This window comes from Eschscholzia californica, unplaced genomic scaffold, assembly GCF_041429995.1.
Source record: "Eschscholzia californica isolate CP2 unplaced genomic scaffold, dmEscCali1.0.p SCAF_1, whole genome shotgun sequence".
Classification (NCBI taxonomy): Eukaryota; Viridiplantae; Streptophyta; class Magnoliopsida; order Ranunculales; family Papaveraceae; genus Eschscholzia; species Eschscholzia californica.
This window is the reverse complement of record NW_028238198.1, coordinates 75954637-75977557: the sequence shown is the minus strand read 5'-3', so window position 1 is coordinate 75977557 and position 22921 is coordinate 75954637. Positions and strand designations below refer to the sequence as shown.

Sequence of the window (22921 nt, the reverse complement as noted above, 5' to 3'; positions counted from 1 at the left end):
ATAATGTTGCTTCTTTAATAGAGGAAGAACATATTTTCAATTGAACCAACAACCACCAACTCAATCAAACAGTGTTATTATAGATCAAGATCTACCTCAAGATGTAAGAAATTCTCAAGACAAATATTTTCAGTTAAATTTTATTTTTCTTTCTTCCTTCAACTTTAAAAATTTGCCCTAAAAGAGCCAGAACCGTTCGGTTCGTTCAGATATTACCCTGGGGAAATTTTTGAAACATTTCCCCCCAGATAAGGGAAATTAGGCAAACAAAGGTGAAAACAGTAAGTTTTCCCCAGGGAACCACATATTCATGATTTCGTCATTGTAATAACAGAACCTCAAAAAATGAAAAAACTAGCTACATTTCTAAAGTTTCTCCCCATTTCTGAAATTTGGTGAATAGTATGGTTACATTAGAGATATAACATATCAATTCTCTATACAAAATAGTCACAAAAAGATTCATCAAATTATACTATTGCCAGTTTTACTCATAATCTTCATCCCCATCGCTTGAATCCCCGCCATCGATTGAATCACCCTCATCTTCTTCTCTGAGACTTGATTTCCGTTTTCAGCAGAATCTTGATATATGCTTTTCGAGGGTGTCTTGCATTTTCTTCCTCGATTTCGGACTTATCGGTGTGTTTGTGTCTCCGCCACCACAAGCTTTCATGTTATCTAAAAGTTTACCAATTCGCTTGTTCTGCAAAATACAAACATTAAAATTCTAAGTGCATATCATGTTATAGTACTCTACATTTGTTTATAGTAGTTGATAAAAGATTTAGCTTACCAAACGCCTAAGTACCAGAGCCAAATCAAAGAACATAGTACAAGTGATGAAGGTGAAGATAATCAAAGAACCTAGAAATTATACAGAAATTGCATGAGAGAAGTTGTGATAAATTTCCACGAAAATCCTAGATAAAGTTTTGAAGCTAACACAACAATCTTAAGTATAACAAAAGGAGGAAAAGAAATAAGCAACTAATATCATCTTATGACAAATTCTCAGCAAAACCCTAGAAGTAAAACTCACTAAAATCCTAGATATAAAACTTAGAAAAACCCTAGAAATTAAAAGGGGAAGAACAACTCACAAATTTTTAATTGATGTCTTCTTCATTAGAGAAAATACTTGGATAGAATTAGCCGGGGTTTTGTAGTTGATGACCGGAAAAGATTGAAGAGAAGTTGGACAGAGATTAGGAGAGACGATTTGAAGAGAGATAGAGTGAAAGAAGAAGGCATCGTTTTTTTCTTTTCTTTAATTCTGGTATATTTCGATATATTACACTTGAGTCCCTTAAATTGTGAATCTTAGAAGGTCTTTAAAATAATAACTCAAAGCTTACATCTCCCTTTACTAATCTTGGCAGCTCCCCAACCATAATAGTTCCCCAACAACAATCCTCAGCTCCCCTTACCATTCGCCATTATTAATTCTCTCGATATTGTTTCATTTTGGCAAGAGAAGAATGTTTGAAGAATCAAGATATGGGGCAGTGGGTGGTAGCATTGACGGCGGTTCCCTGTGGTGGTGGTTCTCCGGTGATGGGGGAGGTTCTCCGACGATGAAGACGGTTTTCCGATGATGAAAACGGTTTTTCCAGTGACGGCGACGACTTTCCGATGAAGACTACGGTGGTTATTTTAGTATTTGTTTTTGTATTAGTATTACCTTTTGTCGACCTTTAGGGTCTTTTCATTCGCGACCTTTAGGGTCTTCTCATTCACGACCTTTAGGGTCTTCTCATTCTCGACCTTTAGGGTCATTTTATTGAGTCTGTGTCTAGTCCCATTTCTTTCTCTTCATGAGGCACTTTGCATTTAAAGGTATGTAACTCTCATGAAGTTTTCATAGGAGAGAAATAAGAATGATGTATCATCCATGTAAACAATGTGATTTTGTCACTTATTAATGGAAATGGTTCCCTTGGTTTCAAAAAAAAAAAAAAAAAAATTGAAAAACTGATCTGATAGATTTAATTTGCATTCAATTTGAATTTTTAAATTACTATTATATATTACTATGAATTAATAATTAATATTTGATAGAGATTAATTAAATATTGATTTTAAGTTTTAACTTCGGCCTTTGTTTCATTTTTTTTGTCATGGTTAATTTAGTTAATTGGGTTCTTTGGTCAACCAAATTCAGTCGAAGTTAAATAGAGCTAAGCCAAACGATTGGTTGATAATTCGATCGGCTTCGTTTTAGTATGATCATTATTTACAGTTTGGTTCCGACATGACTCTAAATAGTCCACAAGCGACCATTGATCACCCCTAATGTTGTTGATGATCTTTGAGCTCGAACGTCCAAACACGGCTATTGTAACTCGTCAAAAATAACTTTGCTTACCAAGTCCTACGTTGTTATAGTTTGAACATACAAAAATGCTCTTCACTACATCTTACTAAATAAAGGAACAACAAAGCTTTTTTTTTTGTTCAAAGGGAAAACCAAAAACCTAAACCTCTCTTTTCATCAAATAAATAGGGAGAGGGAGCTCAATGAGCTACTAAGAGTGGTAATGTATCGTAACTAAAGTTGAGTAAGCTAGGAATGTACCTAATATTGCTTAGCAATACTCAAATTCTTAGAATTTGTTTCAAATACGATATCGTTTTAGTGTTTCAGACACAACACACAAGGGAAGGAACCTATAGTCTGATAACATGGACTAGGTTTGTCATTGACACCTTTAGCACTTTGTCTGCAAGATTGCAAATAATGGATTTAATTGGGGATCTTCTTTGGACCGACTGAATCACTTTTGGGAATAGATATCATCAACTATCAGGTAAGAATTATGAAATCAATAACTAGATAGTATAAAACGACAAGATACACATAATAGAACAAGCACTAAAAGAAATACTATTATAAAAACAAAGAAAAACTTAGTCTAGAACCATAGTTGTATTCAACAGAGGTTATCCAAATATTACAAGAATAAAGAAACCTTAAACCCTAATCTTCTTCAATCTTCACAGCATAAATCAAATCTACAAACAGGACAAGTCAGTTGTTGTTTTGCCCATTGGAATAAACAATCAAAGTGGAAAAAATGTGAGCACTCTGTAACTCTTCCTTCATCTCCATTAATCTCATTAAGACATATAGAACAGATCTCTTCTCCATCGATAATCGATACCTTTTCCAGTAAAGATTCAAATTTAATCTTGAATATAGTAATTAAGGAATCTAATTCTTCTCTTTTGCTTTTCCCAACCAAACTTGAATTAATATGATTATTCATCTTGGGTTCTTCTTAATCTATTGATTAATGATAAAGAATGCTGAATTATTTCAAACTTCTACTTCTTTTCTCTCTGTTTCTCTCTCTTGAGTCTAACCCTTTTTGAATTCAGAATCAAATTCAAGAACTTCTGGGAAGTTTGGGGAGATTTTTTTTGTGGAAGGAGGAGAGGGGGTCATTCCTTATATATACGTTTTTTTTTGGGAGAAAATTAGAAATGGATAGTTTCTAAAAGTGGGAGGAAATTCTTCTAACTGTCACAAAGGATTTTAGTTGATGTACCCATAAGGAGAGTGAACGAGACCCAAGTTTCTAATTTTTCTTGATACTTTTTTTTTTTTGGTGAAATAATTTTTCCTGTTACTTGGACAATTTAAATTTTTTTGTTATGGGCAATTTTGTGGCAGCTTCTAGTTTCTCCAATTAAAGTGGGTAGACAAAATAATTAGATGTTATTTCTTCTTGGGAAGTTTAATAAAGGATTAGAAGTTAAACAGAGACACTTGCAATAAACGAGAATTGAATTTTCTAAAATAGATCAGAATTGATGTGTAATTTCTTAAAGAGGAGAAGATCATGATAAATTGAGGTCTTCCTAAATTTTTTGCAACCAAACTTCATTTTTCAAACATGGCTTCAGTTTTTAAACTTATAAGAAAAGTGTGATATGTTGTCAATGTATGGTAATAAATCGATGCAGAACTTTTCTATGTAAATTGGAGTCTAGTTAATCCATTACCTCACTAACTCAAAGATTTTCACACCTCTTAAGTCCCCGTAGCCGCTCCAATGCTTTTGGGATGGGAAGAAATCGTTGTAGTGGCAGAAATTTTGATAGTGTCATGTAATTTTCCAAATTCTACCGGGACTAAGTGACTAAAATATCTAGGGTGTATAGAATTACCTCTCCACATTATTTTTATCAACACTATCGATGTCAGATTGTCAGTGGTTATCTTCGATGCATCATCTCTCACTATCTGGGACGCATCATCTCTCCCTACTCTCTAGCTTGGCAAAAAATTTCAAAGAAGGGAGTAGGAGGAGAGAGAATGATTGTCATGGACAAAAGTGGTGGCTGCCAGTGATGGGCAAGGAGAGACATGAGGACTAAAAGATAAATATATGCTTCGATCTTTAACTTACGCTGCAAGCTTGCAATCTAATGAATTAGACTCATTTAGGTAAAACGTTACGATCATAATGTAAGGACTAAAATACAAAAACGTCCTAAATGATAGTATTATTCTCTGCTTCATCGTCAACCAATTGTTGCTTACCAGGTACCCCTAAATTATTATTGATGGTTTTAGAGCGTGGAACACCCAAACACGAGTATAGTATTTTCTTTAGGTTCAACTTGAATTCAAATTTTGTAGCATCTAGACTCAAGGGAAGGGGCCTATAGTCATATGGCATAGACTAGAGTTGTGGTTGACATGTCTAGCTCATATTTTGTGTGCAAACACTAGGTTTAATTGCCAATCATCTTGGGACCGATAGAATCACTTAAGAAGACCAATTAAATCACTTTTGGGGACAGATATCATCAAATAGAAAGTATGAATTATGAAAACAATAACTAGATGGTATAAAACCTTAGACAAAAATCACATAATACAAGAAAAAACAAAGAAAAACTTAGTCTAGAACCATAGTTCTTTTCATCAGAGATTATCCAAATATTACAAGAACAAAAGAACAAAAACCTAATCTTCTTCACTTGAACTTTTATTCAGAGCATAGATCAAATCTACAAACAGGACAAGTTAGTTGTTGTTTCGCCCATAGGAATAAACAATCCAAGTGGAAAACATGCGAGCACTCTGTAATTCTTCCATCATCTCCATTAATCTCATTAAGACATATAGAACAAATCTCTTCCTCATCAAGAATCATTAACTTTTCCAGTAAAGTTTCATCAAATTTAATCTTGAATATAGTAATTAAGGAATCTAATTCTTCTCTTTGGCTTTTCCTAACCAAACTTGTTTCAGTAATTGACCTTGTTCTTAGCAATTGGCTTCCACTTCCTGAATCTGAATTTGTTAGGGAAAACAACCTAAATAACCTACTTTTAACCCTAGCCCAAGACCACCCAACAGGAACTTGATTATTATTTGAATGAATATGATTGTTCATCTTGAGTTCTTCTTATTTCTATTGATTGATTAATGATAAAGAATGCTGAATTATGAGTTCAAACTTTTATGCCTTTTCTCTCTGTTTCTCTTTCTAAAGTCTAAACCTTCGTGAATTCAGAATCAAATTCAAGAGCTTCTGGGAACTTGGAAGAGAATGATTTGTGAAGGTGGAGAGGGGGTCATTCCTTATATATACGTTTTTTTGGGGAGAAAATTAGAAATAGATAGTTTCTATTTTCTATAAGTGGAAGGAAATACTTCTAACTGCCAGAAAGGATTTTAGTTGACGTGCGCATAAGGAGAGTGAACGAGACCCAAAAGTTTCTAATTTTTCTTGTTACTTCTGTGATTTAAAATTTTTAATATGGGCAATTGTATGGCAGCTTCTAGTTTTAACGTGGGTAGACAAAAAACATTAGATGTTGTTTCTTCTTGGGAGGTTTAATAAAGGATTAGAAGGTAAACAGACTCCCATTTGGTGTGTGATAGATACTTATAATAAACTAGAATTGAACTTTCTAAAATAGATCATGCTTGATGTGTAATTTCTTAAAGAGGAGAAGATTATGATAAATTGAGGTCTTCCTAAAATTTTTGCAACCAAACTTCATTTTTGAAAGATGGCTTAAGTTTTTAAACTTATAAGAAAAGTGTGATGTTAAGTTTGTCGCCAGCCAACTCAAAACCAATTTACTCCTTCTCCCATGTGCGACTATTCTCACATGTCCCTTCACGTGTGGCGTTTTTTGAGCCTAAGACGTGTGGGTCTAGCTATGATACCTCGTTCATTTTGTGGCCATCTAACTCAAAACCAATTGGCTGTGAGTGGAGGGGACATATACATTATATTCTTGGTTGCTAGTTACCCCTTCTCCCATGTGGGACTATTCTCACAATATGTTGTCGATGTATTATGGGAATAAATGGATGTAAAACTTTTCTATGTATATTCGAGTCTAGTTAATCCATTACCTAACTAACTCAGAGATTTTCACACCCCGTAGCCACTCCAATGCTTTTGAGATGGAAAGAAATCGTCGTAGTGACAGAAATTTTAATGGTGTCATGTAATTTCTCAAATTCTTAAGGAACTATGTGACTAAAATATCTAGGGTGTATCCACCACCAGCAGGGCCGTACCCACCACCACATGTCGGACCGTACCCGCCACAACCGACAGGGTATCTACGGCAACAACCAAAGACTGGATATGGGTACCCACCACAGCAAGGATACGGGTACCCACCACAGCAAAGACAACCACCTAAGAACAGGAGCTTGGAAGAGGGGGTGCCATAGGTGCGACGGCACCGGGTCCCCCTCAAACGACAAGAAAAATTGAAGAAATTGGGACCCCTCGAATAACTTATCTTGGTATAAATATTTGAAGGACTAAACCATTTCCATAATTTAGTTGTAGCTCATTTGGTAACATCTTTGTTTCACAAACAAGAGGTCAATAGTTCAAATCTCACTACTATCATTTTTTTTCTTTTCTGAACCATTTCCGAAGCATGATTAGTGACTGCAATCTCGTTGACATTGGTTTTTCTGGACTGGCCTACACCTGGGCAAACGGTAGAGACGAAGAGAGTCACATTAGAGAGAGGCTAGACAGAGTATTGACGAGCATAGAATGGAGGTTGAAATACCCTGACGCACAAGTAAAACATCTGCCCCGTTTTCACAGTGATCACGCACCAATAATTCTAAATCTATCGAAAAGAAAACTAAGAGGTAAACCCCCCTTTCACTTTGAGGCATTTTGGACTCAACACTCTAACTTTTTGCAGATGATTGAGAAGGAGTGGACTGAAACAAGAGGAGAATTTCACAACAGATTACCTGACCTAGCAAAGAGAATTAAGCTATGGAGCAATGATACAATAAGAAATCTATTCTATACAATAGAGGAAACAAAAAGAAGACTTTTAGAAATTCAAAAAATATCCAAGCAAAATTAACGGAATTATATGTCATGGAAGAGAAATTTTGGGGACAACGAGCGAAGAAGAGTTGGATCACAGATAATGATAGAAATACGAAGTTCTTCCACCTATCAGTCTTGAATAGGCGTAGAAAAAATCAAATCAACAGTATTCGGTTAGTCGATGGAAATTGGTCGTCTGATCCAGAAAAGATTGCAAATAGATTAGTTACACACTTCTATGAGGCTTCTAGAGCCGAGACAACTACCCCACTGCCACATAACTTTACTCTCAACTCAGAACCCTTAGAAGAAATACAAAACCGAAGTATTGGTGCTCCGCCTACCAAAGAAGAAATTCGAAATGTGTTAAAAGAGATGGGATCATACAAATCACCTGGTCCAGATGGGTTTTCAGCATTATTCTACAAAAAATGTTGGAATACTATCGGCGATGATGTAACTTTACAAGTAAAAGGTATATTTGAAACAGGTACCTTACCGAGCAGGCTAAACCATACATTTCTTGCTTTAATTCCAAAGAAACATAACCCCGAAAATCCTACAGACTTTCGACCAATATCACTGTGTAATGTTTTATATAAAGTCATTACTAAGATCCTAACAAAGAGAATCAGTCCTCTTTTGCCTAATTTAATTTCGCAGGTTCAGAACGCTTTTGTCCCTGGGAGGCAGATCGTAGATAACATCATTATATCACAGGAGATCTTTCACTTCTTAAAGCACACATCAGCAAAATCTGGATCGTTTGCGTTGAAGGTCGATATGGCAAAGGCGTATGACAGAGTAAATTGGGAATTCTTAAGTAGAGTGCTACAACTAGGCGGAATTAAAGACAACACACATGACCTGATATTGAGTTGTGTGTCAACAGCCACCTTCTCGGTCCTGGTCAATGGTAGACCAAAAGGCGAATTCCGAAGTAAAAGAGGACTTAGGCAAGGTTGTCCCTTAAGCCCGTACCTCTTTATACTTTGCTCGGAAATTCTCAGCAGATTAATAGACAAAGCCGAGCATGAAGGGATATATAATGGTCTAAAAGTTAACAGGTACGCACCTCCTATTAGTCATTTGATGTTCGCGGATGACCTGTTCTTCTTTGGACAGGCTACAGAAGATAATGCCATTCAGCTGAAGCAAATACTAAATTGTTATTCTGACTACTCCGGGCAATTGATAAATTATCACAAATCTGCAATCCACTTTAGCCGAAACAGTCTTTTAGACAAGAAGAACAAAATCATGTCAATCCTAGGAGTTACAGAAATGCTAGACTCGGATAAGTATCTGGGACATTTGTTACTGAAGCCGAAATACTTGTGCCGCTCTTATGATTTTCTTATTCAGAAAGTATCGAACAAACTGTCAGGTTGGAAGCGCAATACACTATCTCATGCAGGACGAACCATTTTATTGAAGAACGAACTAGCAAGCATTCCAGTGTATTTTCTATCCTCAAATATAGCGCCTAAAAAGGTAATTGATGAACTGGAAAAATATCAAAGATCATTCTGGTGGGGGCATGAAATCGATCAAAGTAAGATGCACTATGTAGGGTGGCATAAATTGAAGAAGAATTTCAAAGAAGGTGGGCTTGGAATCAGAGATTTGAGTAGGGTAAACATGGCATTGGTTGGTAAACTTGTATGGCGATTCTTAAATGAACCTACAGCAATCTGGGTTAAATTGTTGAAGGCTAAGTATCTAAAACAGGACAACTTTTGGGAGCATAAGAGTCCATCATTAGCCACTAACACATGGAAAAGCATGATGAGTATGAGAAGCTACATTGAGAAAGGAAGATGCTTTGCTGTGGGTGATGGTAAAGATATAAAAGTGTGGAGTGACCCATGGGTTCCCACCATTTTAAAGTTCAAGCCAGGAAGGAACTTAATTGATGAGGAAGCCCCACAAGTATTCTGGGTCTCAGACCTTATTGATCAAGACAGTCATAGTTGGAACCACAATTTAGTTAGAAGGGTGTTTGATAATATTTCGACGCGGGAAATACTCAAGATCCCTACATCTAGAATACAACAAAAAGATAAAGTCATTTGGACTTTAACAGAGAAGGGAGAATTTTCATCAAAATCACTCTATAGAACAATCACGGTCGAGCAAGCATCGTCTTCCAACCAACAAAGCATCATTGTAGACTTCTCATGGTGTAAATTTTGGGAAATCCAGAGCTTAGTTCCAAGGGTACAGTATTTCATATGGAGAGTTTTACACAATGCAATTCCAGTGAAGACCATATCAATGAAATTCAACACATCAGAACCCAAGCTTTGTGCATTTTGTTTCGAGCATGAGGAAACAATTGACCACCTCTTCTTAAGGTGTAAATTCAGTAAAGAAATCTGGTTTAAATCTTCGTTGGGACTACGGACAGAGGAATATCTTTCAGTTCAAGAAATGATAAAAGAATGGTTGAATAAAAAATGGAACATTGAAGGGATTAAATTGGGCATGTATTTGTTATGGCAGATGTGGAAATCCGGAAACAAAATTGTTTTTGAAGGAGCAAAACTAGACGAGTCGTGGATATTAACAACCACAACGAAAATGTATCTTGATTATGAGGAACACCGGGAAAAGGAAGGTGAGTCATTAAATCCCATTGAACAACCTTTCATCTCAGAAACATGGGAAACACCAAATGCGAATGTAGTGAAGATTAATGTTGATGGCGCTTTCTCGGCAAATCAGGGAGCAGCAGCATGTATAGCGAGAAACCATCAAGGAGAAATTTTAGCATGTGAAACAAAAACTTTTCTAACAAACACATCTATGGAATCAGAGTGTAGATCAATAATACTTGGGATAGAGCTAGCAATTCATTTAAGCTTAACATGTTGTGAAATTGAAGGTGATGCGAAAACGGCGTTACAAGCTTGTTCGACACACTTGGATCACTCCCCTTGGAAAATCAGAGCACTAATTGCCGATATCCATGATATGAAGAAAAATTTTGAATCCATCGTCTTCAAATTTATGCCTAGAGAAGGCAACAGTGCAGCCCATTCTTTAGCAAAATATGCTTTTGAGAACAATGTAAGCAAATTATGGATGGGACTAACCCCACCTGATTGTATTAAGGATGTTATCCAAAAAGATAATCATCTGATGCCAAATTCTATTGAATGAATAAAATGCAAAAGGCTATTTCATCAAAAAAAAAAAAAATAAGTATTGTTTTCGTCTTTTTTTTTTGCAAAAATGATTCTTGAAAATTTGTATAGAATTAAAATTAATGTTTTTTCTCTTGAAAAAAAAATAATTGGTTGACAAGTTATTTTGTTCTAAATATTTTTTTGAAATTGTCCTAAATACTTTGAAGCATCAAACATAGTCAATTGTTATATTCATTCACATTCATAAAAAATATATCAAAAATGGATCTAGTAACCAAAGTTAATCTGTTTTGTTAACGATCATATGTATCAGAAATTCTTTTCGTCTTATTATTGAAGGGCCCCGAATAGAACTTCGCACTGGGCCCCGTTTTTCTCAACCGCGCCACTGCCTAAGAAGAACAGATTTGGAATGGGTTTAGGAGCTGGGAGGAGCTTTGGGTGGCCTTTTGATCAGAGACATGGTTTCTGATGCAGCAAATTATTGATGCCGGTTATGATGCTGGTTTTGATGATGGAGGTGGTTTTGATTTTTAGGTTTTTTAAGTTTTAACTTGTTTCTACGTGGTTGAATTGGGATTTGGAAGATCGGTTTTTTAGGGCATCAAAGTTGTATTTGGGGGATGATGCAGGCGCATGAACATGTGGGCCCACGTCCACGCGTGCCCACATCCTATTCGGCCATAATAGTAGTTTTAATTAGTATAGGAGAAGTTACTTTAATTTGATATTTCTTTATTTTGAAGTTTCCATGTTTTGAGTAGTTTATTATTTTAGGAATCCTAGTTTGAGTCTGTCTAAGAAAGTTAGTTATCCTATAAAAGGAGATCTAGTCTATGTTATTATGGAGCTTGAAGAGAAAAACCATTGAAGTTATTAAGAATTTTAGTTTATTTTATCGTTTCTTATCGTTTTCTTTATGGTTCTTAGTTTATTTTACTGTTCTTTATTAATTCTGCTGCGTCTACATCAAGTGATATTCAGAAGCCATTTTTTTTAACCAATCACAATGTTTAACCCTACCGTTCCTGCTACATCAATCAAAGAGAAGACACCAACTTTTGCCTCCGAATGGGACAACATCAACAAGAAGTTATCTTCGGTTACAAAATTGGAAGAAGCTTTCGAAAATTACAAGAAGGAAAATATGGAAAAATTCGACAATATCAATCATCGATTCGATCAAGTCAATGATTCCATCATGAAGTTATCTAAACAACTCGAAGGCATATGTAAGTCTCCCTCTTCCACCACCACTCCTTCATCTTCTACTTCAATTCAAACATCATCACAACAACCACCTCCAACCACCACAAACACAACCGTTGACACCACCACACCAATTCCAATACCCCTATTCGGTCACCCTATCACTAACCCATGCCCGACCACAATCCTACCACCGATTTACATCAACACTACACCACCACTCTCACCGATTTCCCCATTAACATACATAAACCCTAAACCATACCAACCACACCACCTTTTTCCTTCACCGATCAACAAACATCAAACCGACCCGAGTCGTTCTCCCACCAATCTATTACCAACCCGAGTATAACCCAACCATACCCCTTCCGTAACCCTCGGCAAAACTATTCACCAAACACCCTTCCACTCGAGACCCACCACCAGAACCGCAACCCCGAATCCTCAAAAACCAACATGGAAACACCCACTCGCCAACACTCTCATGCCGTATCTCCCCATCTCACGCCAAACCGAGGAACATCTTCTTCGAACCACCGAACCGATAGCCACCACCCCTTGACCCATCACCATAACCGAGAGGACCTTCGTGAACAAACCCGACAACACCTCGTTGAACCCGACTATCCACCTTACCGTCATGAAACCCGTCCTCAAAACCGACCACACCCTTATGAACCGGATAGACCCAAAAACCGTCCCACCTATCAAGAACCGAACCATAATAGGTCCATGCAACGTAACCGTATTGCTCATCCACCACGCCCCACTTATCATGAACCCGACGACCATCACCCCGATGATGATCACGATTCTCCACCGGCTTATTCTTCGTACCGTGTCCGAATGGACGTCCCGGCATATGACGGTTCCATCAACATTGAAAACTTCTTGGATTATATTGCTAGATTGGAAATCTTCTTTGATGTTATGCAGGTATACGGACAAGAACAAGTTAGATGTGTTACCGGATATCTTTCAAAAACAGCTTTAACATGGTGGAAACAAGAATCTGAACAACGACGGTTATCAAATCTTCCTCCCATATCCTCGTGGTCTGAACTTAAAGCAGTTATGATGGCACGTTTCCTCCCTCCTGATAACGAAAATCAGTTATGTCTGGAATATCTTCGTTGTCGTCAAGGACGACGTTCAGTTGAAGAATATGCTTCCGAATTCCAGCGTTTAAGTACTAGGCTTAATCTCCCCGATACTGAATCCATGAAATTGGAAAAATTCAAAGATGGCCTTCGAGGTGACATTAAGGATCTTGTCAACCTTCGTCCTTTCTCTTCCGTCTCGGAATGTATTAGTGTGACTCGTTCTTTTGAGTCGGATTCTCGATCTATTTATAGGGGGAACTACAATCGTACTAATTATGTTCAGCAACCTACAGATGATACTGATCTTTCAAAACCAACGGATGACGGATCTAAGAATGTACCTGAAAATCCATACAAAAAACAACCTCCAGGTAAGTGTTTTCGTTGTTTTGAAACAGGTCATTATTCTAATAATTGCCCGTTACGTGGTAAGGCAAATTTGGTGGAAAAACAGGATTACTTGGATTCCTTCGATGAGGAGATCGATCATGTCAATATTGACCCAGATTCAGGTGACCGTGTTATGTTAGTAACTCGTAGGGTACTTTTTACTCCTCTTGAACATGACCATTCTCAACGGAAAAATTTATTTGTTACACGGGGAACAGTTTTGAACAAAGTTTGTACGATTGTTATTGATAATGGGTGTGTGGAGAATTTGATTTCTTCCAGACTTGTAGCTTACTTGGGTATTCCTACTATTCCAAAACCACATCCTTATCGTACTGCTTGGATTCAATCCGGTACTGCTACACGTGTTGATCGCATGTGTATCTTTTCCCTCTCTATTGGCTCTTTCTATTTATCTGACATTACTTGTGATGTTACCGATATGGATCTTTGTCATATTATTTTGGGACGCCCTTGGCAATCAGATGTGGATGCTATTTACAAGGGTCGTTTGAACGTTTATGAGTTTCCATGGAAAAGAAGATTATCACTTTGTTGCCGATTGCGAAAGGATCTGATGAACTTACTTCCATCCAACAATCGGTTCGGGACGAACCTTCTAGGGAACAGGGTGCTGATGCAGGCGCATGAACATGTGGGCCCACGTCCACGCGTGCCCACATCCTATTCGGCCATAATAGTAGTTTTAATTAGTATAGGAGAAGTTACTTTAATTTGATATTTCTTTATTTTGAAGTTTCCATGTTTTGAGTAGTTTATTATTTTAGGAATCCTAGTTTGAGTCTATCTAGGAAAGTTTGTTATCCTATAAAAGGAGATCTAGTCTATGTTATTATGGAGCTTGAAGAGAAAAACCATTGAAGTTATTAAGAATTTTAGTTTATTTTATCGTTTCTTATCGTTTTCTTTATTGTTCTTAGTTTATTTTACTGTTCTTTATTAATTCCGCTGCGTCTACATCAGGGGATTATTGGATTTAATAATAATATGACAGTTGAATTGTGAACTACAAATTATTAAGTTCATACTTATTTCAACAAAAAAAAATGGGAAGTTTTATAAGGCCTCCCCATAAACCATTTTACTTGCTAAATCATCACTGCGGGGAGGCCTTTTAATAAAAATGAGGAGGCCCTATAAAATCTCCCAAAAAAAATTCATACCTAAGCTAAAACCTATTGATGCAGGCGCATAGGCGTGTGGGCCCACGTCCACGCGTGCCCACACCCTATTAAGTCATAATAGTAGTTTATTTAGTAGAAAAGAAGTTACTATAATTTGATATTTCTTTATTTTAAAGTTTCTATGTTTGAGTAGTTTATTATTTTAGGAATCCTAGTTTGAGTCTATCGAGGAAGGTTTATTATCTTATAAAAGGGGATCTAGTCTATGTTATTATTCACCTTGAAGAGAAAAACCATTGAAGTTATTAAGAATTTAAGTTTATTTTACAGTTTTCTTTAATTATTCGTAGTTTATTTTATTGTTCTTTATTATTCCGCTGCGTCTACATCAAGTGGTATTCAGAGCCATTTTTTTTAACCAATCACAATGGTTAATCCTACCGTTCCTACTCCAACAATCAAAGAGAAGACACCAACTTTTGCCTCTGAATGGGATAACATCAACAAGAAGTTATCCTCGGTTACAAATTTGGAAGAATCTTTCGAAAATTACAAGACGGAAACCATGGAAAAATTCGACAATTACAAGAGGGAAACCATGGAAAAATTCGACAATCACAAGAAGGAAACCATGGAAAAATTCGATCAAGTCAATGATTCGATCATGAAGCTATCTAAACAACTCGAAGGCATATGTAAGTCTCCCTCTTTTACCAAAGCTCCTTCTTCTACTACTTCCATTCAAGCATCATTACCACTTCCAACCATAACACTAACTTCAAATTCCCTACTTGGACAACCTAACACAACCCCGATTCACATCAACCCTACATCACCACTATCACCGGTTTTCCCACTAACATACATAAACCCTTCAACCTCCATGGTCGATACTGTTGAAAGAAATTTTCTTCATAAAATAAATACTAGTTTTTCAATGAGGGATGAAGAGAAATTCGTTGAGACAAATAAAGAAGAAGAGGTCCAATTAAATAACACAAGCTCCGGCAATTTATTTGATCCGTATATAATTTCAAGAGAAGAATTAGTTGTTTCGAATCACAAAATTCTTCCACATCAAATTGTGTCGTCATTAGTGTTACCTCCTCATTATCATGAACTTATTACAACTTTTAGGTTGTCTTCATGGAATCAATTGGAATATACCGATCACGTCTTCGATACAATGTCCCTTGATGGGGTTTTACCTACTCGATTCTTTCCATTCAAGGAAGAAATTAATAGGACACCGGTTCTTGCTTCACAAAATACTTCTACTACAAAATTGAATTTTTGTGATATACTGGCTAAGGTGGTTCCAAACGTGACAATTTGTGATGAAGTTTTGGTTTATAAGCTTCACGAAGATGAACGTGGAAAAATATCTAAAATTTTGGTCCATTTTTGTCTTCTTCGAATTTTCAGGAACTTTCGTGAAAAATGGGAATTAAGGATCGGTATGGCGAAATTCATCGTATGCGGTTGCATCAAATTGTTTTCTTCATCGAAAAGGTTCGGGACGAACCTTCTGGGGAACAGGGTGCTGATGCAGGCGCATAGGCGTGTGAGCCCACGTCCACGCGTGCCCACACCCTATTAAGTCATAATAGTAGTTTATTTAGTAGAAAAGAAGTTACTATAATTTGATATTTCTTTATTTTAAAGTTTCTATGTTTGAGTAGTTTATTATTTTAGGAATCCTAGTTTGAGTCTATTTAGGAAGGTTTATTATCTTATAAAAGGGGATCTAGTCTATGTTATTATTCACCTTGAAGAGAAAAACCATTGAAGTTATTAAGAATTTAAGTTTATTTTACAGTTTTCTTTAATTATTCGTAGTTTATTTTATTGTTCTTTAATTATTCCGCTGCGTCTACATCACCTAGTATCCTTCGTACAAAAAAAAAAACTAAAACATAGTATTTTTCTTTATTGCCTTATTGGAGTGAGCTGCCATTCGAAGCGAATACTAACGGAACAATGTTTAGATGGTTTATAAAACCGGATTATATATTACTTATGAATTAATAACTAATATTTGATAGAAATTGTCTACAGATTGATTTTAAATTTCAATTTGTGATCTTCTTGTTTAGTTTCATTTTTTTCCATCCTTAATTGGTTTCCTTGATCAACCAAATTCGGTCAAGTTAAGTGGAGCCAAGCCTTGGTTGATAATTGGTTTTGGCGGATGATTTAGTCCTATAATTATTTTACAGTTTAGCTCGGAATTAATTCTAAATAGTCAGACAATTGACTGTTGACCACCCCTAATGTTGTTGATGATTTTAGAGCTTCAACATCAAAACAGGGCTATTGTAATTGGACAAAAATAACTTTGCTTACCAAGCCCTCCACTGTTAGTTTGAAGATACAAAAAATGCTTTTTTTATATCTTACTAAATAAGGGAACAAAAAAAAAAAACTAAAACCCCTCTTTTCATCAAACATTAAAAACTTATTTCTCTCCCTCCTTGTATGGAAGATTCTGCCTTCATAATATTGTACTACCTGACTTAGAACAGAACTGTAAATTCTTACTGAAGATTTTGTCTTTGGGTAAAATCATGGACATCATTTAACAGTCCAAAACTTATATAATTGAAAGGCTAACTAGGTTTACCCAACAATAATCAACGATTCGACCTTAATCCTGATATAATGGTTAGAGTACACATGTGTATTGTTGAATCGAACAAGCGTGCAAGAATGGTCTTCTAATGAATTCTATAAAATAAATATGGAGAGTGAGCTCAACGAGCGCTATTAAGAGTGGTAATATACAGGGCCGGCCCTAGGTTTTAGGAGGCCCAAAGCGGTGACAAAATTGGGGCCCTATTAGAAGAAAAAAAATTCTATTTTTTTTTGCAATGTAAAATCCTATTGTAAAATTACAAAATAAAAAGCTAGCAGTAATTTAATTGGGATAAAAAGAAAAAATTAACTTTTATTTAGATTTTGGATATAAAATATTTTTTTCGATTTAGAGTTGTTTCATTGATTTCCTTGCTCCGACTTATTTTAGGATTTACGAAAAAATAAACTTAATAGATTATAGTAATTCTAGACATATATTCAATCTAATGTTTATATGCCATCTCATCTTAACATCCAATTTATTTATACTAATTGACCCCTTCCCTAGTATAGAATTTAATCTACTTAAAAGAAAAACTAGATGAACTTCAAAGAAGGAAAATGTATAAAAAATGTAAAGAGGAAAGGTGTAACTGTGTTTGCTAGTAAAATGGGAAGACCGTGGGGAGACTTGAACACGGGTCTAATGGAATATTGCTCAAGCACTTAACCACTCAGTCTGTAGCTCCTCTGGTTTTTAGTATAGACCTTCTCTAAATATACCAATTACTAGTACACTGGGCCATTTCCAAACTCAGGGTCCAAAGCGACCGCTTTGGTCGCTTTGGGCCAAGGCCGCCCCTGCTTTCATCAACAAATCGATGAACTCAATTCGTTGGTAGTGGAATGAGTTTTTTGTTAATGCATGGAGCAGTTTTCAGACTTTATATACGTCTCCTTTAATTTTGATTTCTAAGTTTGCTTAGATCCAAGAGGTTTAACGAATCGATGAGTTTTGGACTAAAATAATTTCACCAAATGACAATTATGTGCAAAATATAAGTATAGTGAGTAACGTTCACCTTTTCATTTTATTCGTACCTAGGCGGCATCATTTTCTTTCTTCTCACTCCTCTTTCTCATTCTTTCAGATCGATAAGGTTTTGGGTTGACTAATAGATCGGCAAGCTTATTTAGAGTCAGTAGTTTATTTAGAGTGTAGTTAATTGATGTAGGTAGTTAATTAGTGAAGTAGTGGGTTAGTTCTCTTTTTATTTGTGGAGTTAGTCTGCCGGGGATGTGGCCTAGTTTTCTCTTTCTTCTTTCTATTTAAATTCTCTGTAATCAGCAATGGAAAGGGAGTTGAATTTAATCAAAAGAGTTGTGGTTAATTCTAGCCCTAAGTAAAATTTTATTTCCAACTTATTTCATTGCTTTGATTGGGACCTATCATGAGTTTTTAAATTTTATATATGTCTATTTGATTTTGATTTATGAGTTTTCTTGGATATGAGTGATTTGATGAGTGGATGAGTTTGATTTCTATGTTTATGTATGATTTATACGACTTCGATATATGGGTTTGATATATGGGTTTGTTAGATTCAGTTCGTCTAATGGAACAAACAAAGATTTTAATTAATGCGTTTGTTTTGATTCAACGGATCTAAACAAAGTTATGATATTTAGTTTAACCGATAGTCCTGGACTCCACGGGGATCAAGTAAATTGGCTCATTCTCTTTGTAATGGTAGAGTTCTTTTTTTTTTTAAGTTTTCTCATATCCTCAAAGCATCTCCAATGCAAGGCTCAATAAATAGATTGTCATTTTGAAATATTTCTAATTATCTTTCTCATCATTTTTAATCAAGTCGTCCTATTCTAAATGAAACTAAACATTGCTTTACAAAAGATTGCCCCTAAACCATATCTTCCTTGTCAACCATTTTGCCCCCCTAAAGATGACCAACTCACCAAGATGCCCCCCTAAAGATGACCAACTTCTAATTTTATCATTTTTTATCATTTTTTATCATTTTTTATCATTTTTTCACCTTTTGTTCTGTTAGATGTTAGTGAATTGTCAGATAAATGTTATGTAGCATAAATTTATACTAGATATTGTAGAATATTTTCACGTCCAACAAATTATTAGGTTAATATTTACTGCTATTACTTAGACATATGAGCTAAAGTTCGTTAAATCGTTTATCGTTTTTTGTATATTTAGAGATTCGTTCTTAAACGATCACTTCAGAAAATCTTTGTCATCGTGGTCAACCATGGATGGAACCTAATTATCTTCTCTGACATTAATCAATGGACAACAATCAGAGCTCATCTGAATGAATTGAAACACAATTTCATGGATAAGGAAACTAAAATTGGTTCATTTAGGTAATCTTATGATTAACCTAATTTAGAGTCTAATCTATGTTTAACTTTGTTATCGACAAGTGAACGGTTCAATAAAACTCATGTCAGAGAGTAAAATCGATGTTACTTGCATGTTCAAAACATCCGACCTACGCGATTGTTCGATCTTTATTGGTTTAGGGTAAAACGGATTATTGGTTTAGGGTAAAACGGATGTGTTAGTTTTCTTTTCTTTGGGTAACACTTTTTGCAAAAAAAAATTCAAGAGGAAAGGTGTAACTGTGTTTGCTAGTAAAATGGGAAGACCGTGGGGAGACTTGAACACGGGTCTAATGGAATATTGCTCAAGCACTTAACCACTCCGTCTGTAGCTCCTCTGGTTTTTAGTATAGACCTTCTCTAAATATACCAATTACTAGTACACGACCGCTTTGGTCGCTTTGGGCCAAGGCCGCCCCTGGTAATATATCATAACTAAGGTTGAATAAGTTACGAAAGTACGATAATGTTGCTTAACAATAACCAAATTCTTCAAATTTGTTTCAAATGTACAATATTTTGTAGTATTTCAGACTCAAGGAAAGGAACCTAGGGTTGTCATTGACACGTGCTAGCACTTTTGTCTCCAAATAATGGATTTAATTGGCAATCTTCTTTGGACCGATTGAATCACTTTTGGGAATAGATATCATCAACTATCAGGTAAGAATTATGAAAGCAATAACTAGATAGTATAAAACCCTAGACAAAATTCACATAATAGAACAAGCACTAACAGAAATACTACTATAAAAACAAAGAAAATTCTAGTCCAGAACCATAGTTTTTTTCAACAAAGGTTATCCAAATATTACAAGAACAAAGAAACCTTAAACCCTAATCTTCTTCAATCTTCACAGCATAAATCAAATCTACAAACAGGACAAGTCAGTTGTTGTTTTGCCCATTAGAATAAACAATCGAAGTGGAAAACATGCGAGCACTCTGTAATTCTTCCATCATCTCCATTAATCTCATTAAGACATACAGAACAAATCTCTTCCTCATCAAGAATCATTACCTTTTCCAGTAAAGTTTCAAATTTAATCTTGAATATAGTAATTAAGGAATCTAATTCTTCTCTTTTGCTTTTCCCAACCAAACTTGTTTCAGTAATTGACCAGCCAACAGAAACTTGATTATTATTTGAATGGATATGATTATTCATCTTGGGTTCTTCTTCTAATTTCTATTGCTTGATGATAAAAGAAAATGCTGAATTATGAGTTCAAACTTCTATTTCGTTTCTCTTTGTTTCTCTCTCTAAGTTCTAATCTTTTGTGAATTCAGAACCAAATTCAAGAACTTCTGGGAACTTGGAGGAGAATTTTTTGTGGAAGGAGGAGAGGTGGTCATTCCTCATATATACTTTTTGTTTTGGGGGAAAAATTAGAAATAGAAAGTTTCTAAAAGTTGAAGGAAATACTTCCAACTGCTGGAAAGGATTTTAGTTGATGTAGGGATAAAGAGAGTGAACGAGACCCACGTTTCTAATTTTTCCTGTTACTTAAGATGATTTAAAATTTCAACAAAAAAAAATAAGATAATTTAAAATTTTAATACGGCAATTGTGGCATTGTGTGGCAGCTTCTAGTTTCCAATTAACATGGGTGGACAAAAAAAATTAGATGTTGTTTCTTCTTTGGAGGTTTTTTTTTTTTTTGTTGAAATTCTTCGGAGGTTTAATAAAGGATTAGAAGGTAAACAGACTACCATTTGGTGCGTGATAGATACTTATAATAAATTAGAATTGAATTTTCTAAAATAGATCATACATGATGTGTAATTTCTTAAAGAGAAGAAGATCATGATAAATTGAGGTATTCCTCAAATTTTTTTGCAACCAAACTTCATTTTTCAAAGATGGGTTGAGTTTTTAAACTTATAAGAAAAGTGTGATGTTAAGTTTGTGGCCATTCAACTCAAAATCAATTGGCTATGAGTGGAGAGGACCTATACATTATATTATTGGTTGCTAGTTACCCCTTCTTCCAGGTGGGAATATTCTCACACGCTCCTTCACGTGTGGCGTTCTTTGAGCCAAACATGTGTATTTCTTTGGGCGACGTGGAACACGTGCGGCTTTTAAGCCTATCACGTGTGGGCATAGCTCTGATACCATGTTAATTTTGTGACCATCCAACTCAAAACCAATTGGCTATGAGTGGAGAGGACCTATACATTATATTCTTGGTTGCTAGTTACCCCTTCTACCACGTGGGATTATTCTCACAATATGTTGTCAATGTATTATGGTAATAAATGGATGTAGAACTTTTCTATGTATATTGGAGTCTAGTTAATCCATTACCTCACTAACTCAGACTAGTTAATCCATTACCTCACTAACTCAGAGATTTTCACACCCCGTAGCCGCTCTAATGCTTTTGAGATGCGAAGAAATCGTCGTAGTGGCAGAAACTTTAATGGTGTCACGTAATTTCTCAAATCCTACCGAAACTAAGTGACTAAAATATGTTGGGTGTGTATAATTACCTCTCCACATTATTTTCATCACCATTACCGATGTCAGTGGTTATCTTCGATGCATCATCTCTCACTATCTGTGACGCATCATCTCTCACTACTCTCTAGCTTGGCAAAAAAGTACAAAGAAGGGAGTAGGAGGAGAGAGAATGATTGTCGTGGACAAAAATGGTGGCTGGCGGTGATGGCCAAGGAGAGACATAGAGACTAAAAGATAAATATATGCTTCGATCTTTAGCTTACGCCTCAAGCTTGCAATCTAATGAGTTAGACTCATTTAGGTAAAACGTTACGATCATAATGTAAGTACAGTTTAATTCTAAGGACTAAAAATTTCAAAAACGTTCTAAATGATAGTATTATTTTCTGCTTCATCGTCAACTAATTGTTGCTCACCCCTAATATTATTGATGGTTTTAGAGCGTGGAACACCCACACAGGAGTATAGTAGTATATTCTTTAGCTTCAACTTGAATTCAAATTTTGTAGCATCCAGACTCAAGGGAAGGAACCTATAGTCATATAGCATAGACTAGAGTTGTGGTTGTCTAGCTCATATTTTGTCTGCAAACACTGGGTTTAATTGCCAATCTTCTTCAGACGGATTGAATCACTTAAGAAGACCAATTAGAGCACTTTCGGGGACAGATATCATCAAATAGCAAGTATGAATTATGAAAACAATAACTAGATGGTATAAAACCTTAGACAAAAATCACATAATACAAGAAAAAACAAAGAAAATCTTAGTCTAGAACCATAGTTTTTTTCATCAGAGATTATCCAAATATTACAAGAACAAAAAAACAAAAACCTAATCTTCTTCACTCGAACTTTTATTCAGAACATAGATCAAATCTACAAACAGGACAAGTTAGTTGTTGTTTCGCCCATAGGAATAAACAATCCAAGTGGAAAACATGCGAGCACTCTGTAATTCTTCCATCATCTCCATTAATCTCATTAAGACATATAGAACAAATCTCTTCCTCATCAAGAATCATTACCTTTTCCAGTAAAGTTTCATCAAATTTAATCTTGAATATAGTAATTAAGGAATCTAATTCTTCTCTTTTGCTTTTCCTAACCAAACTTGT

The 22921-nt window shown here is 35.6% G+C and overlaps 2 protein-coding genes across 2 annotated transcripts; both read left to right on the top strand.

Annotated features, from left to right (window-relative positions):
• The first annotated feature begins 11118 nt into the window (after nt 1-11118).
• LOC147569219 (uncharacterized) lies at nt 11119-16140 on the top strand. Its single transcript, XM_086671785.1, has 3 exons — nt 11119-12296; nt 13831-14083; nt 14656-16140. Exon 3 carries the CDS (start codon nt 14773-14775, stop codon nt 15943-15945), a length of 1173 nt encoding a protein of 390 aa, XP_086527911.1. The 5' UTR covers nt 11119-12296; nt 13831-14083; nt 14656-14772; the 3' UTR covers nt 15946-16140.
• On the top strand, nt 12785-14226 carry LOC147569220 (uncharacterized). The gene is made up of 2 exons (XM_086662281.1): nt 12785-13351; nt 14185-14226. The coding sequence occupies exons 1-2, from the start codon at nt 12785-12787 to the stop codon at nt 14224-14226; spliced, it is 609 nt and encodes a 202-aa protein (XP_086518407.1).
• Nucleotides 16141-22921: the final 6781 nt, after the last annotated feature.

Excerpts from the sequence above, each read along its gene's own strand:
- LOC147569219 (XM_086671785.1), top strand. The coding sequence starts at position 14,773 with ATGGTTAATCCTACCGTTCCTACTCCAACAATCAAAGAGAAGACACCA.
- LOC147569220 (XM_086662281.1), top strand. The coding sequence starts at position 12,785 with ATGGCACGTTTCCTCCCTCCTGATAACGAAAATCAGTTATGTCTGGAA. Across the intron at positions 13,352-14,184 it reads TTATGTTAGTAACTCGTAGG|GGGATTATTGGATTTAATAA; the intron begins GTACTTTTTACT and ends CGTCTACATCAG.